The sequence below is a fragment of the Amborella trichopoda genome, chromosome 4 (assembly GCF_054954075.1).
Source record: "Amborella trichopoda isolate Santa Cruz 75 chromosome 4, AtrichopodaSantaCruz75HAP2 v2.0, whole genome shotgun sequence".
Taxonomy (NCBI): domain Eukaryota; kingdom Viridiplantae; phylum Streptophyta; class Magnoliopsida; order Amborellales; family Amborellaceae; genus Amborella; species Amborella trichopoda.
In genome coordinates, this window is record NC_142339.1 from 34,924,791 (window position 1) to 34,942,169 (window position 17,379).

At 30.2% G+C, this 17,379-nt stretch overlaps 1 protein-coding gene across 1 annotated transcript; it reads left to right on the plus strand.

Moving 5' to 3' along the window:
* Window positions 1-2,402: 2,402 nt before the first annotated feature.
* On the plus strand, window positions 2,403-4,562 carry LOC148782420 (putative F-box/LRR-repeat protein 22). Its single transcript, XM_088863604.1, has 2 exons — window positions 2,403-3,248; window positions 3,742-4,562. Exons 1-2 carry the CDS (start codon window positions 2,890-2,892, stop codon window positions 4,256-4,258), a joined length of 876 nt encoding a protein of 291 aa, XP_088719730.1. The 5' UTR covers window positions 2,403-2,889; the 3' UTR covers window positions 4,259-4,562.
* The last annotated feature ends 12,817 nt before the right edge of the window (window positions 4,563-17,379 follow it).

The following is a 17,379-nucleotide window of genomic DNA, read 5'->3' on the forward strand; positions in this document are numbered from 1 at the left end:
AGAGACTTTCACAATGTCATTAATTGGTATAAATGTTTGTCAATACCTCCTTGATGGCTTTTAACCTTATTGTATAAGGTGATGGAGTTATCTGCTGATATAACTGTTGCCTTTCATCATGTTTACAGAGAAACAAACTCTATTGCAGATGATTTAGCTAAGAAAGGAGTTTCGATGACCTCCTTATCTTTATCTTATTTGTTACTGTAATTTTTGTTGTAATCTCTTTTACTTCTAGTCAGTGGTTTAAAAAACGGATCTGTGGCTCGGATCGGGCACCCAAAAAACCCATCCGGATCGGTAGATCAACGATCCGGATCGGGAATCGGCCGAATTGGTTGGATTAAGTTTTAAAAAAAATCTAAAAAAATTTATTAAAATTCATTATAAATGTTGTTTTTTATGAATCCAATAAGAAACCGGGGTACTACATTATTAATTTTCATTTTTTTATCAATATATGAATATTGAGATATTTTTTATCTGTATGAACTTATTTTAACCATTAATTTACATCGCACAAAATAAAAATCATAGAACTATAATGGATGAAGTATATAATCATACATAGACTACAATAGAGAATGGTTTTTTTATAAGAACATTTTAGTTTTTTTTGACAAAAACCTGTTATTTTTTTTATAAGAAATGTTTGTCGTATTACATTGTTTTTTTTTTAGCAAGAAATTTTTTTTGACAAAAAATACTTGTTGTATTATTTTTTTTTTATAAGAATTTTATTTTTGACAATAACTTTTTATTACTTTTTATTTTTTTGACAAAAACATTTTATTTTATTGACAAAAAAGAAATTTGACAAGAAAAATAATTGATAAGAACCTTTCATTTTTTTTTATAAGAAACTTTTTATAAGAAAAAAATTTGATAAAAAGCAAAATTAATAAAAAAAACCACTTCATTTTTTAGATAAGAAAAAAATTTGACAAAATGCGAAATTGATAAAAAAAAAACCTTTCATTTTTTTCTTATGACAAAAAATACTTGTTGTATTATTATTTTTTATATAAGAACTTTTTATTTTTTTGACAAAAACATTTTATGTTTTTGACAAAAAAAAAGAAATTTGACAAGAAAAATAATTGATAAGAGCCTTTCATTTTTTTTTGTAAGAAACTTTTTATTTTATTGATAAGAGAAAAATTTGACAAAAAGCGAAATTGATAAAAAAAACCTTTCATTTTTTTGATAAGAAAAAAATTTGACAAAAAGCGAAATTTGATGAAACAAACCTTTCATTTTTTTTATAAGGAAAAAATTTGAAATTGATAAGAAAACCTTTCATTTTTTTTATAAGAAAAAAAATTGACGGGCCAAAAAAATAAATTTAACAAGAAAAATAATTGATAATAAATTTGACAAGAAAAATAATTAATAAGTACCTTTCTTCTCGAGGGGATTCAAACCAACACCCTCTACACATAGAAGGCATTTGATAACCAGTATATCACATGCTATTTAATAATATTAAAAGCGCAAACAAAATATATAATATATTACTATTTGAAGTTCATACGTTTTCACATTATCCCATATCGAAGAGGTAAAAATAAGTTGTAGTAAATAAGAAAACCTTTCATTTTTTTTATAAGAAAAAAAATTGATGGGTCAAAAAAATAAATTTAACAAGAAAAATAATTGATAATAAATTTGACAAGAAAAATAATTAATAAGTACCTTTCTTCTCGAGGGGATTCAAACCAACACCCTCTACACATAGAAGGCATTTGATAACCAGTATATCACATGCTATTTAATAATATTAAAAGCGCAAACAAAATATATAATATATTACTATTTGAAGTTCATACGTTTTCACATTATCCCATATCGAAGAGGTAAAAATAAGTTGTAGTAAATAAATACCCCGACAAAGATAACGTGTGCAAAGTGAAGAGAGTCACGTGGCAAGGTGATTCATGACGTCACATGACCCCATTTCAAACTTTTTTCGGTGCGATATTTCAAACACCATACTACCTATTCATGCCATCCCAAGACTCTATCTCAAACTTTTTTTAAAAGACTTAAAGTCGGTCCAATATTTCAAACATCACTCTACGTTTTAAATGTCATTTTTAAAAAATTTTAAAAAATTTGGTTTTTCGAACATTGGACCAACCCAATTTCTACGGCAATCCGAAGTTTGAAATATTGGGGTGAGCCCCAAGGTAGTCTCTTTTTCCCAAACTTTAAAAAAGCAAAAGAAAAAACCGGTCCTTAAAGGCAAACTTGAAAATAAAATAAAATAATTGGAAGTGACTCTGTAAATATCGCATATTTTTTAATCATCACCTAATATCAGCAAAATAAAATAGTAAGGACAATTTTTCCCAGACGAAAAGACTAGCATAAACTGCACACCTTATGGAGAGAGAGAGGTCACATTTCAAGGAGAAAGAGGGAGAGGAAACGCTTCATGGAGACCGAAAGAGGAGAGAGAGAAGATGTATTGGTAAGGAAACGTACGCTCAATTTGGAATGTGGGAGTAATGGTAGTCGTTGTTGAAGAAAAGGCAGTCCAACATTCCAATGGAGAAGCTTAATGGACACCCAGTACCCATGGATCTAAGGCCACAAAAGGTTACAGGACAAATATTTCATGAGAGAGAGAGAGGAGAGGAGCACAGGGCAGGCATGAGCCTTGTGTGAGAGAGAAACAGAGCACATGGGAGGCATGAGCCTAGAGAGAGAGGACATGAGTCGTTTCCTTTCTTCTATACATTTATTTCTTTTAATTTGTGAAGTGAGGAGGTCTCCTTGTTAAAACAAGCTCAGAACTAATCAACCCATTTGTTTTCTTCGTGCCGAGGCGGCTTTATATGACAGCGATTCGCAGCTCATTTTTTCGTCCTCCTCTGAAGAAAGAAGATGACTGGTGTGGCCTCATCCGCTGAAGTTCAGCAAAATTGGGGGAGTTTGCCTAGAGAAATTTTAGTAGAAATCTTGCAGAAACTGCAATGGAATGAGAGGCTCTTCACCGCTCCTTTAGTATGCCACTGTTGGTACGACGCTTCCCGTGATCCCCTGTGCTGGAAGCATCTTGATTTTCAAGATTGGGATATGAAATACTGGAGAGTATCAGAGAATGCATCTTCTATATTTGAAGTTGGGATTGATTTTGCGAAACTTCTTAAGATTCTCTTAAAACTTGCAAATAATCAGGTCACCTCGATTTCGTTCCCCATACTGGCAACTACCAATTTCGAACTTCTGTATGTTTCCGACAGGTGAGCCATCTAGCTCTCTATTGGGGTTGCGGTGGTAACACCTCCGTACCATTGTCACCACGTTGTGGTCTTCATTCCGATTTAAATTACACCTCTAGCACCTTAAAAAAAACTAACTCCTAAACTACTTGAAAAAACAAGTAGGTTCGTCTTCCACACCCCACTAACGTTTTGAAAAAAAACTAACTCTTAAACTATTTGAAAAAAAAGCCACTAACACCTATAAAAAAAACTAACTCTTAAACTATTTGAAAAAACGGATAGGGCTTATCTTCCCTACCGAATTACCCAAAAAAGTAAAAAAAAGAACAAAGGGAAATTTATCTAAATACTCTATGTTTGGATTTAATTTTAGAATACCCATCAACGGAAATATGGTGGTGACTTGGAGTAGTTGCAAATGGTTCAGATTTTAAATAGTTCATCTCTTATAGGTATTTTGATAAATTTTACATGAGAGCCTCTAGGTTTGATCAAGACTTGTTTGTTTCAGGTGTCCAGAACTCACATTCCTGTCACTGGGGAAATTCAACCTACTGTTAAAAGATATACATGCAGCAGTTAGCAAGCTGCGGGCACTCGGGACTCTACATTTATCCCACAATTTGACTCGGTTTGGGGAGAAAGACGTAAAACTGAAATATCTTATCTGTCAAATTGGGGTTTGCTGTGAGGATATGCGAGAACTGATGCTTATAAGTTTTGATTTGTCGGAGGAGGATGCATCTGCCATTGCGAGTAGCTGTCCCTGCCTCAAAAGCCTCATTCTTAGGTTTGGATATTTGGAGAAAGATTGGTTGGAGCGTATTATGAAGGGTTGTATTGGACTTGAGAGACTGTATCTTGTAGGATGCAGAGGTTTGGAGATGGACCATGAGATGCAACTATATTGCACCTCTCGTCTTAAGGATTTCTACTGGGCGCCACTTCTCGATAATATAAATGACGACGATGTCAATGATCATGAAAGTGACCCATTGATCGGTGGGGACACGGATGATTTTTTGTGAGGCTCTTCTCTCTCTCCGTTTTGGGATGGAGCTTCTATAAAGGTTAGGCTTTATGAAAACAAAATAATGCTCCACCTCAAATCCTCACTACAAATCACTCGTAGCAGCAGAAATTTGATTGCTTTAAAATCAATTTTCAACCCTGACAGTAAAATTGGGAACTAAAAAAATACACAGATTTACAAATATATGAACACATATTTTTAGTGCTCAATGGATATTCTAGAAAATTTGTTATAATATACACTGTTTTTAGAGCTTGAAATTGTAATCATTTTGATGAGTTATGAGCTGACGGTTTACTTACTTTGATAGGGCTGCAGCCTTATGAAACCATTTTCCTTCAAATAGTTTTCCATAACTGATGCATGTGAAGTTGAATGAAGCGGAAGTCTATCGATTGGAACCTATCAATGTGCAAGCTAATTAACAATTACGTCTAGGGGGAATAAAATGAAGACACGAGTATAATACTATAATGTGCTTAAGGACCATGGCCCTAAAAAATATATAAAATAATTGAAAAAAATTTTAAATAAAAAACTTGTAATATAAGTAAATCGACATTTAAATAAATTTTTAAAGTTAAAACAAGCTAAAAAATACAAGAAAAATGGATTAAAGAAGGCAAGTTTTCTATAAGGTGTTCTCCTGACACTATACAAGTAAGGCTCACCTTGCTGGAACACATTGTTATTGTCATCCGCCATGGCCACAACTGCCATTACTGCAAGCACCATGATTGTACTCTCTACCTTAAAGAAAGACATTAGTTTTTCCATTGCCAAGTTTTTGGAAAATAAAAGCTCCCTTGAACACGGCAAATTGAAATTGAAGAGACCTGATTCTAGGGTTTGTACATCTTGAATGTCTGAGTAGGAAATTGAAGCCTTTGCTATAACTTGTGGTCTCCTCTATGTTGAAATGGGGGAGAATTTTTTATGTTTAGAGATAGAGCGACGGAGTTTTGAGAGAGAGACGAGGCCTAAGAGAGTGGAGAATTTTTTATGTTTAGAGATAGAGCGATGGAGTTTTGAGAGAGAGACGAGGCCTAAGAGAGTGAGAGACAATTTTGAGAGAGATACGAAAGTTTTGAGAGAGAAAGAGATGGAGTCATTTTATAAATTGTTTAAGTCAATAACGTACGGTCATAGGCGTCTATGGCTTAGGAAGATAGAAAAACTAGAGGTTTATGGGTTAGGAAGATAGAAAAACTAGAGACTTTATGCTGCAAGAAATGGTTTAAATTCTTGGGTCTCCTGATATATGGAAGCCAAAGATAGGGGGTACGAAGTTATTTTCCCCAATTTAAATTTGTACTCAACAATTTTAGTCACTTCTATACCCATGTTTTGTACATAGAGTACTTTTTTAATATGACTATTTTTTATCATTAGGAGAGGTGTGATATCATCTACATAAGGTGTGACATCACCCACATGGAGATACTAGTGGCATTTAATGTTCCATGTAAGTGATGTCACACCTTATCTGTAGACATCACACCTCTCTTAATTACCAAAATTGCTCTTACTAAAAAAAAGCTCAATATACAAAATAAGGGTATAAGTGTGTCTAAATTACAAAGGTCCATATGAGTACCCTAACATAACAATATATATATAAGATACTATAAAACACCTATAAGTGAAAATGAACAGTGATTTCGCCTACTTCATTACCATCCAAACTTCATCGTACTATCACAGTTGTTCGGTAGTGTTTTAATTTTCATTTTATTTTTACTAATCGGAATTATCTGAAATTTGGAGTGTGTACATCCTAGTGAGGCGCATCTAATAAAAATATGAAAAAAATAATTCAAAAAATATAAATTAACCAAAATACTACTGAAACTTTTCGAGGGTATTTTGATCAATTTATTTCATGTAAAATATATTTTTGATATTTTTCATAGATTCGTCTATTATTGAAGAATACATACCTAAAATTTCAAGTGATTTGAATTTGTAAAAATAAAGTAAAATAAAATTTAAATACTATCGGGCATCTGTGATCGTCAAATTGGCCTAGATTCAATCTGGACCGTTGGGCTCATTTTTATTTGTGAGCCCACTGGCTCACTGGATCATTTTCCATATATATATATATATATATATATATATATATATATATATATAGGAATAGATCCTGTCAGCTTACGGGCTGACACCTACAGTGTAGGCCAATGACCCAGATTAAATATGGGCTTAATCCAATAGTCACAATCTTATTTCCTATTTGAATTTTTATTTATTTTAATTTAAATCCAAATCACTTGAAATTTTGAACATCTATTTTTAAAACATAGTAGAATCTAATAAAAATATTAAAAAACTAATTCATAAAATATAAATTGACCAAAATACCCTCAAAACATTTTGGGGGTATTTTGGTCAATTTATAGTTTGTGAATTATTATTTTTAATATTTGTATTGCTTGCACCTTGATGAGTAGATTGTACTCCTAAATTTTCAAGTGATTTGAATTTGTAGAAAAAAAAAAATTCAAATATGAAATAAAGGTCGTGATCGTCAGATCGATTCAGATTCAATCTGGGCCTTTGGCTGACACTGTAGCAATTACCTTGTGGGCTGACAACATATATATAAAAGCTTTCAATTCGTGTAAATAGTGCATCTCGTAATGTTTAAAGTTTTTAACTGTTATCTATATGCTCAATCTGCATCATTTTTAGAGCTTTAGATTTCATAACAAAGATAACAATATATTTTAATGCTATCAAGATTTTTGGCACTGAAACTGCATCTTTCGGCATAGTTTTGAAGTGCGCTTTACTTCAATAGTGCAATGTTGCCACCTTCTATAAACCTCACCCATTATATATTAGGGGAAAGCTTTTTATGCTTCCCCTACAGCATAGAAGTTTTATCCTCCCCCTTATCCAACCGTCCATTTTTTAATGGAGGGCTAGGATTGCCCCATTCACAATGTCACGTTTTTATACTATTTTATTTTTAATTTTTTTTCTACAAACTATTTTGTTACCAAATTTTAGACGTCTATTCTTTTATTAAACTCGCACCAACGAAAAATATAAAAAAAAAAATTTTAATAATATAAAATGACCAAAATATTCTTGAAAAATTCAAGGGGTATTTTGGTCATTATGTTTTATCGAAAAATTATTGTTAAATTTTTTTATAGGTGCACCTCAATGAGAAGATGGCATGTACCAAATTTATTTTCAAAAAATTTATATTAAAAAAATAAAAATTAAAAACTTTGAGATGTCGGATCTAAGATCAAACGGTGAGTGGCTCTTTTGATAAAAAATGGATGGCTGTATGGTAAAGGGAAGATAGAACTTCTATACAGCAGGGGTAGCATAGAAATTTTTCCCATCTATTAGTACGAAAAATCATGTGATTTCTCGTATTAATATTAGCCCCTCTTGATTTTATGACACCTTACTCTTTGAACCTCTTTGGGATTTTGATTCTACAACTATTGATGCATCTTAGGACATATCTATGAGATGAAATGTATCTTTATAGGTTGTTTGCTTGGAATTGCAAGAAAATGCTTTTGAATATCCAGGACATGAGATGCTTAGGTTGTTTGGATACATCATAAGCTCCAAATCATGCTTTTACATATCCCCAAAAGCATCCAAATTGGCCATACGTGGATTCATGTTAAAGACATGGAATACGCAAAAGCTGGCTTTCTGAAAAACCTCTTTTTTGTCTGGGAAAACCTATATATCTTGTAGAAATTCCTAGAAATTATAAGTTTTATAGGACTTATAATTATTTTGATTATAGGGGCTTATTTATTCAAAATAGGTTGTTTACTGATACATAGATGATTCTATTTTCAGAATCATTCACTTAGGAAATTGCAAATGGGTTTTTACTATGGTAGGATAAATTTGGAGCTATGTCAACCATTTTACTAGAAATGCTTTAGGATTATATCTATGAGAAATTAATAAATGATAAGAGCAAACTTATATATTTCATGGCTGAAAAGCACATTCTATAAATTTTGAAATGGACCTATTTATTAGTAATGAAACGAACCCCTGGATATTAGATAGACTTTAAAGGTAAGATGGCACGATAAAATTGATGGAGAAGAAGATAAAATTATTCATAGCGAGTTGGATATTTCTGACCAAAATGGTGATGATATGTAGATTTCGAATGGTGGATGGATAGAATAATTAAAATTTTAAATATTTAATTGGTTAATCCAATCACGACTTTGCGTCATTGAGAGAAGGCGAGATTGATACAGTAATATATGCCAAAACAAAGTTACTAGAAGAATCCCTACATATATGGATTAAGGTTTAGAAAAACAAATGTTATGGATTAAGGTTTAAAAAAACAAATGTTAAATCAAGATAAAGGAAAATTTCCCTAAAGATAATGATAATAAAATTCAAGGCATCCAATTAAAAGCCCCCTTTTGGATATCTTTATCCACGGCCTTCTCTAAATAGATATTCTTAACCTCAACAACTCTTCTATAAATAAAGGAAGCAACGCAATAACGAGGACATCAATTTTTTAAGCCCATGGTACTTTATCACTCGTGAGCTCATCAATGCTCACATTGATAAGCTCAATGTGGACTTCTATTTAAGGCAACATACTCCTCCACACATTACGTTCATGCTACTTTTCTTGGTAACCTTTCTTTTATAGTAGCTTTTTCTTGGTAACCTTTCTTTTATAGTAGCTTTACGTTCTTAACATTTTCGATGTGAGACTAATTTTAGTCCCATTTTTTTGAGCCTCAGACAGTACACTACCTAAGCCATATTAAAATTATGTACCATATTAAATGAGTATCGTTTAATTGATAAACTTTAGCCCATATTAAATGAGCATCATTTAATTGATAAACTTTAGCATGTCATATTGAATAAGTGTATCATTTAATTTATAAACTTTAGTATGCCATATTAAATGAGTATGTCAATTAATTTATAAAACTTAGCATGTCACATTAAATGAGCCATATCAACATGTTTTTAATTAAATTAATTAATTAACTTGTCAGATTAAAAAACTGCCATATAAATTTTTTTGCTATTTATTTTGTAAACTGGCTTTATCGGTAGGTTTTGTTATCATATATTTTTTTTGTAGCTACCGTGCGTGTTGAAAAAAGGTATTTTTTTATTTTTTAAATTTTGATATCTTTATTTTTCATTTTTTAGGGTAATTTTTTTTTGAATTTTTTTAATATCATAACATTGAAATTTAAAGGGGTTCTGTTTTTATTTTTAGTCATATGGAAGCATTTTCTTATAATTTTTTAATTATATATACTATAGTATTATAATTAAAAATTATACATTGATAACCAAATATTATATTTTATTTATTAATTTGTTTGCATTATAAATTATATAACATATTATATTTTTCTATAGATGAAAATAAGATTTCTTAAATTAGATGATATTATAAGATATTTTAGGTTTCTTATTTGTATAGTAAAAAAATTATAAAATATAAACCAACATTTTCAATTTCATTATATAATATTATAGTTAGGTTGTGATAATTTTAGATGAGTAAAAAAAAATAATAAATGTTTAATACTTTTATGTGTTTCTAACTGCAATTTATAAGGGAAATTATTATTTTAAACTTATAATATGGAAGTGTTTTCTAATAGTTTTAAAATTATTTTGATACTATATTATAATATTATATTATTATTAATAATTACACAAATATCCAGATAGTAAAACAACGTCTCCGTATTCATCTATATTTATAAACTAATGAAAGTATATAATCTATCACTCCTATTTTTTTTTGAAAACTAAAAGAACACTATATTTAGATATTTATAGTGATTTTTTGAAAAAAATTTGGGATGAAACTTACCGATTAGGCCGATTCTCCGATCTGATACGCCAATCACAGTTTTTGGAGTGGACAATCCAGGTTGCTAATTCGTTTTTTTTAAATCTTGCTTCATACTAATGAAACAATAGTTTCTTTCGTGATATTTATATTCATTTTGTTAAAATTTGAGGTATATATATATGTTTATTACTTTCCAAGTCTTTGAATTTCGTCTTTGATATAACTCAATTTTTCTCTAGAGTCAATTACAACAATAGATTGGAAAATAAAATACTAATTTTAATAGCTATTAGATATTATCGTCTCTGTATTTTAAATTGTATCTGACAGATAAATTATTCTTCTTCAGTTTAGAAGTCGAAGGTATCACTTTTTCTTCTAAAAGTTTCGCTCGTTGTTTCGGATCTTTTAATTCTTGTTTGGTTTCATTTATTTCCCACTTTAATTCACTTAATGAAAGTCCGTCTTTCGTTTGTTCTTTTAAATCTATTGTTTTTATAATTTCTTGAAAAATATAAATCTATTAATTTTTAACCTTTGATTGATTTAAAGTTTCAAAATATTTCTTTAAAGTTTTTACTTTTTTATTTTCAATTCAGATGTATTAGAACTTGTTGTACTAAATTCCTCAATGATATCATCATCTTCTTTTGTTGAGTCTTTTTAGTATTATTATTTTATTTTTTATTTTTGTAATATCTATCAGCATAATGTCCTTTCTTCTTACACTAGTAACATGTAATTGTTTTATTTTGATTTTCTATTTTAGGGGTTTTCTAGGTTGTCTTATGCTTCATTTTCTTACAAGATTTTTGTGAATGAGTTTTGTGTTTTTATTTCTTATGCATTCTATTTACAAGATGTCAGTATCCATTCTAAATTGATAACAGAAATCATCTAATTTGTTTTTGTGTATAAGTTTCTCTCTTCTGATTTGTTTATCTAACTTTATTTGATTACATAACATTAATCTTACTATATCTACTCTATTAGCATTCAAATCTGTATATGTTATCCCTTCTTGTAAATAAAGTTTTACCGACATATCAAATGATTTAACAAGACCGGAAAAATCTTTCTTCCATATTCCTGAGACAAATCTTTCTTCAATACTCCTGATCTACAATCTTCTAATTGTTAAGACTCTGGCTACATAAACATTTTTATACCACCTGTATTTGGATAAGAAATTTGCAGTAAAGGGAATGTAGTAACATTCTAATCTTTCATCAATATCTTCACTTCCTAAAAAGTGATGAATTATAGTAATAAATAAATTAGTTGTTGCTTCTTGAATATTTTTATTTTATTTATTTTTCATAGGTTGTCCCTTAGTATATGTTTTTAGATGTCCTAAAATAAATAATTTTTTTGCTTTAGTTAAATAATAGGCCCTCCAACTTTTATATCGGCTTGAGAATCCAGCTATTATACTTTTTACCAGTGGTTAAAAAATGGATCGGTGTCTCGGATCAGGCACCCAAAGTACCCATTCGGATCGGTGAATCGGCCATCCGGATCGAAAATCGGCCGAATTGGTTGGAATAAACCTTAAAAAGAAATCCAAAACAATTATTAAAATTTATTATAAATGTTGTTTTTTATGAATCCAATAAGAAATGATGGTGCTACATTATTAACTTTCATTTTTTTCATCAATATGCGAATATTGATATGTTCTTTCCCTGTATGAACTTATGTTAACCTTTAAATTTACATCACGCAAAAGAAAAATCATAGAATTATCATAGATGAAGTATATAATCAGATGTGGACTACAATAAAGAATGGATTAAATCGATGAAAAAATGGCCACCAAAATCTCGAATTGGCGGAAAATCTTAATCCGTTAAAAAAAAACCTAAATTATTACAACCTAACTAGCTATAATCCAAAATTATTACAACTGAACTAACTACAATATTAAATATTAAAATTGAAATCGTTGATTTACATTTTATAATTATTTTATTATAAAATAATAACAAATCCAAAATATGTTATAGTATCATCTAATTTAAAATATGTTACTGACAACTGTAAGAAAAAATACTACATCACATAATTTATAATGCAAATAAATTAATAAATAAAAAATTTGGTTGTCAATGCAGAAATTATTAGAACATGTACTAATTTTCAAAATAACACTTTAATTTTTCAAAAATCAATTTTTTTTAGGTTTTTAGAATAATCGCAACTCAAATGTGTGCTTGAAAAGCATGATACTTGTTGTATTACTTTTTATTTATTTGTTTGACAATAAATACTTGTTGTATTACCTCCTTTTTTTTTTGACAAGAAAAATAAAAAGATGATGCTACCCAGATAATTTTCAAGGTAACTTTTATTTTTTTTGTCAAGGTAAATTTATTTTTTGTCAAGGTAAATTTTATTTCTTTGTCAAGGTAATTTTTATTTTATTTTATTGACAAAAAGTTATTTTTTGTCAAGGTAACCTTTATTTTTTTTTTATCATAACTTTTATTTTTTTGTCTCGTTAACTTTTTTTTATCAAGGTAAGTTTTTTTTTTGGTCAGTGTAACTTTTATTGTATTTTTTTGACAAAAAATTATTTTTTTGTCAAGGTAATTTTTATTTTTTTGTCAAGGTAAATTTTATTTTTTTTGTCAAAGTAACTTTTATTTTATTTTTTTGACAAAAAATTATTATTTTTGTCAAGGTAACTTTTATTTAATTTTTTGGACAAAAAATTATTTTTTTGTCAATGTAACTTTTATTTATTTTTTATAACTTTTATTTCTTTTATTCAAGGTAACTTTTAATTTTTGTCAAGATAACTTTTATTGAATTTTTTTGACAAAATTTTTTTTGTCAAGGTAATTTTTATTTTTTGTCACTGTAATTTTTTTTTTTTTTGTCATAGCTTTTATTTTTTTTTCATAACTTTTAACTTTTATTTTTTTGTCAAGGTAACTTTTAATTTTTTTCAAGCTAACTTTTATTTTATTCTTTTGAAAAAAATTTATTTTTTTGGTAAGGTAATTTTTATTTTTTTATTATGTAACTTTTTATTTTTTTGTCATAACTTTTATTTTTTTGTCAAGGTAACTTTTTTTTTTTTTCAACAAAAAAACTAAAAAAATTGTGGTTGTCCAAGTACGAACTGAAAACTTCTTAAGAGAGAAAAGGATATGATAACCGACTGCAGCACATGCCAATAGTTGTCTTACTTTTTATAATAAAAAGATATATTATATTACATTTTCAAGCTTAAATATTTTACTAAAATCCGACGTCGAGAAATCTATAGAAGTTTGACGTTAATAAAAGAATCCTCGGTACCATGTTCAATCGCATGTGAAAAAAGCTGATAGTTTGCCACACGGGGAGATGCTTGTAATCGCCTGACTCGGCGCGTTCATTTCTAAACACGTACTAACTCGGCTGCTTTTTACGATGCTATTATCACTATTACCTTTTATCATACAACCATTTGATAACATAGTAATATTACGATATACATATGGAATACAATATTTAGATAATCCATCTGTATTCCATTCTAACATAGAATCTCCAATAAAAGATATAGCAATAATATCAACCTTTTTTTCAAGCTGTATATAACGAGGAGTTGGTCTTTTTATATCAATTTTCCGCTCTAAAGGTTTGAGTAATTAGATTAGGCATTTATATAGATTTATTCGTTTTCTCAATTATTTATATACCTTCTTTTGTTTTCTGAACCATCATCAAAATATAATTTTTTTTATAAATCTAACGACTTTTAGTTTTTGAAGATGTTTCTACTTCTACCAATATATTATTATGGTTTTTGTAATTTAAAGATATTTTAATAGTTTCTTTGCTAATAAATCTATTTCTTTTGATACCTTTAAGGGTTCTTTTTCAAGTTTTGTATTATTAGGTATTGAGGTTACAATTGTTAAAGGTTTAAGTCCTATATATCTTATAGGTTGAGGTTCAGGAGTTAGTTGTTGAAATAACAATTTCTTTTTTTGTAAATATTATTATTTTTTCTGTAAGCCTACTTTTGTCATTTGAGTTGTTTAATATAATTTCTATCCTATCCGTTTGGGATCCTAAAGTTAAAAAAAAAAAAAAATATTGGCATAATTTTGTCGTTCAACTACTTCATTTAATCCTAGTAAATTTTTAGTAGTATTTCTAATTTAAACAAATAAGACATTATTTTCTTAACTCATTTTCATAATGAATTAAATTTAAACTAAGGTCTTCTTTTTTTGACAAATGTTTCTACTTTTATTGATCACTATAAAAGGGAAATTACATCATTAGAGATAACAAGAAAAGGTAAAGAAACACCACCCTTAGCAAAAGCATCGCCACAGTATTCGCTTCATGATAAACATGAGAAAAAGTGATTGACAAAGAAGCTACCAAATCCATAATCTGCAACCATAAAGACGGAAGTTCCAAGAGAACTCACTGCTCCTTATTACACCATCTAATTACATTCAAAGAATCCCCTTCAATCTAGCAGCTATTACCAAGATTCCTATCAATGAAAATCTTCAACCCACTTAGTAGAGCACTAAACTCAGCACAGTTAGTAGTTGAGTTACCTATCGTACAGGCATTGGAAAAAAGAACGTTACCACAACAGTCACACAACACTCCACTAATCCCAGCGAAACCAAAGTTACCAAAAGAGCTACCATCAAAATTGAGCTTCAAACTTCCAATAGAAGATGCAATCCAAATACATCGCAGTCTACGGCTAACACAACCAAGAAGGAAAAGATTATTGAGGTTAACCATGACATCTACCTTAGAGATACCCCATCCCTCTTTTGTGACTGATAGCCAGGACCAAATGGAAAGTTTTATGATATGAATTAATCCTCCAAAAGACATAGAATTCCCATCAAAGGTCCTTCTATTTCTTTCCTTCTAAACCTCCCAAAGGATGATACCTTTAGCTATCTTCCAAATAACCTTACTCATCTTAGGTAGATGAGATAGAGCAAATTGTGAAACTATCCCCTCCACAGATTGGGGAAGCACCAAGTTTATACCTAGAACGCCAAACTGACAAAACCAAATTCTCATAGTAAATGAACAATGGATAAAAATATGCGCATCAGTTTTACTATCAGATTTGCATAACAAACACACATTTGGCATGACTTTTCCTATTTTGATCAGATTATCATTTACTAAAACCTTATTCAGAGTAGCCAACCAAATAAAGACTTGAACTTTGAGGGGAATCGACAATTTCCAAACTTGAGCAATATGAGGATCAGACCATCTCCAACGGCCGTGAAAGAGAAGATTGTAACACGATTTGATGAAGAAGATACCATCACTCTCGATCTCCCAAATCATCTCATCCTCCACATTCTGCGAAATATAGACCTTATCCAACAACTCTATTAGTGCACACCATTGGGATAATAATACATTGTTCATCCGGCTATAAGCCAAGAAAATACTTCACAAGATAATTTGACCCCTTCTTTCTACAGCCACATTGACTTTCAAATTAAGCCTAGTAACAATCCCAAATATCTCTGAGAAAATAGATTTCAAAAGATACTCCCCAATCCATTTGTGATGCCAAAAAGAAATTTGACTACTACAACCTAAGTTCCATCTAAAGTAACCTAAAATCATTGGCCTACAATTAAAGATAGCCCTCCACACCTAAGAGGTATCCTTACGTCTTCCACCCCCAAGCCATATTGTAAATCTATCCACCCCATACTTGGACAATAAAACTTGGTACCGGAGATGGTCCTGTAAATGAAAACTGCGCCACCACCATTTACACATCAGAGCTTGGTTAACCATTCTAATATTCCAAATTTCCAAACCACCTTATCTCTTTGGGGTGCATCCTTTATCTCATCTTAGTTAATGAAATTTCCTCTTTTGACTATTGGAACCCCAAAGAAAGTCCTGCATCATTTTTTCAATTTTTTTTTGCGATCGAAGCGGGTATATTAATCAAGGACATCTGATAAACCGGAAGATTAGCCAAACAAGATAAATCGGAAGATTAGCTAAACAAGATCTCAACAGAGTGACCCTTCCACCCAACGACAGGTATTTGTACTTCCAAAGATCAAATTTGAATTGGACTCTTTCAAGCACTTTATCCCAAACTGCAATGGAAAGCCTTGAATCAGAGATAGGTAAATCGAAATAGGTGAGAGGGAAAGAACCAACTTTACTCCTCATCACGCTAGCTAAATTCACTATCAAGTCCTCTGAGTTATTTATATCAATCATGGAAGATTTGTTAAAATTAAGTTTAAAGCCAATGTGACCTCACAAATTTCCAAGAATCTGGCAATGTCCTTAACTTGAAGGAATCAGCATCGCAAAATATTATTACAAATGGGAAATTACAATACCAGAGTCAGAAATATTAAAACCCACAAAATGACCCAATCTCTCTACCCTAGTTAACATCAAACTGAAACAATCAGCATAGATAGTGAATAAGAAAGGAGAAAGAGGGTCCCCTTGTCGTAGACCTCTAGAAGCATTGAAATAGCCAATGGGATTCCCCTTAAATAACACTAAAAAATGAACAGATGAGAGACGCCTAAAAATCCAACTCCTCCATCTATCACCAAACCCTATAACTTTTAAATTTTCTAACAGAGTTCCCCATTCTACTCGGTCATAGGTTTTTTCCATATCTAGCTTAAGCAGAATACCAGGCTTTTTACTCAAGACTCTAGAGTGAATACATTCTTGTGCAATAAGCACACTATCCATAATTTGACGATCCTGGATAAAAGCTGACTGTGTACTAGAGAATAAGAAAGGCATGACAACTTTAAATCTTTCCACCAAAACTTTTGCAATAATTTTATAAAGGCTGGTGAGTAAACTAATTGGTCTAATGTCTGAAAGGTCAGAAATCAAAGATTTCTTGGGAATCAAAGCCAGAAAGGTAGAGTTCACTCCTTTAATAATATGCCCCCTAACCATGAAACTTCTAACAAACTCCAACAATTAACTTTTAACCAAATTCCAAAATCTATGAAAAAAAGCTAAAGGAAAACCATCAGGTCCTGACGTCTTATCCCCCAGCATTGCAAACACTGCCTTATGCAACTCATCAATATTAACCTCTCTCTCTAAAAGATTCTTTATCTCCACCGACAACACTTTGAAAGGAACTCTGTTTAAAGAAGGAGTAAATTTAACTTTTTTACTAAACACCCTCTTGAAATGATTAATAACTGCATCTTCTATTGCAGAATCATTTTTTGAATTGATCCCATGAATTTACAATCTAG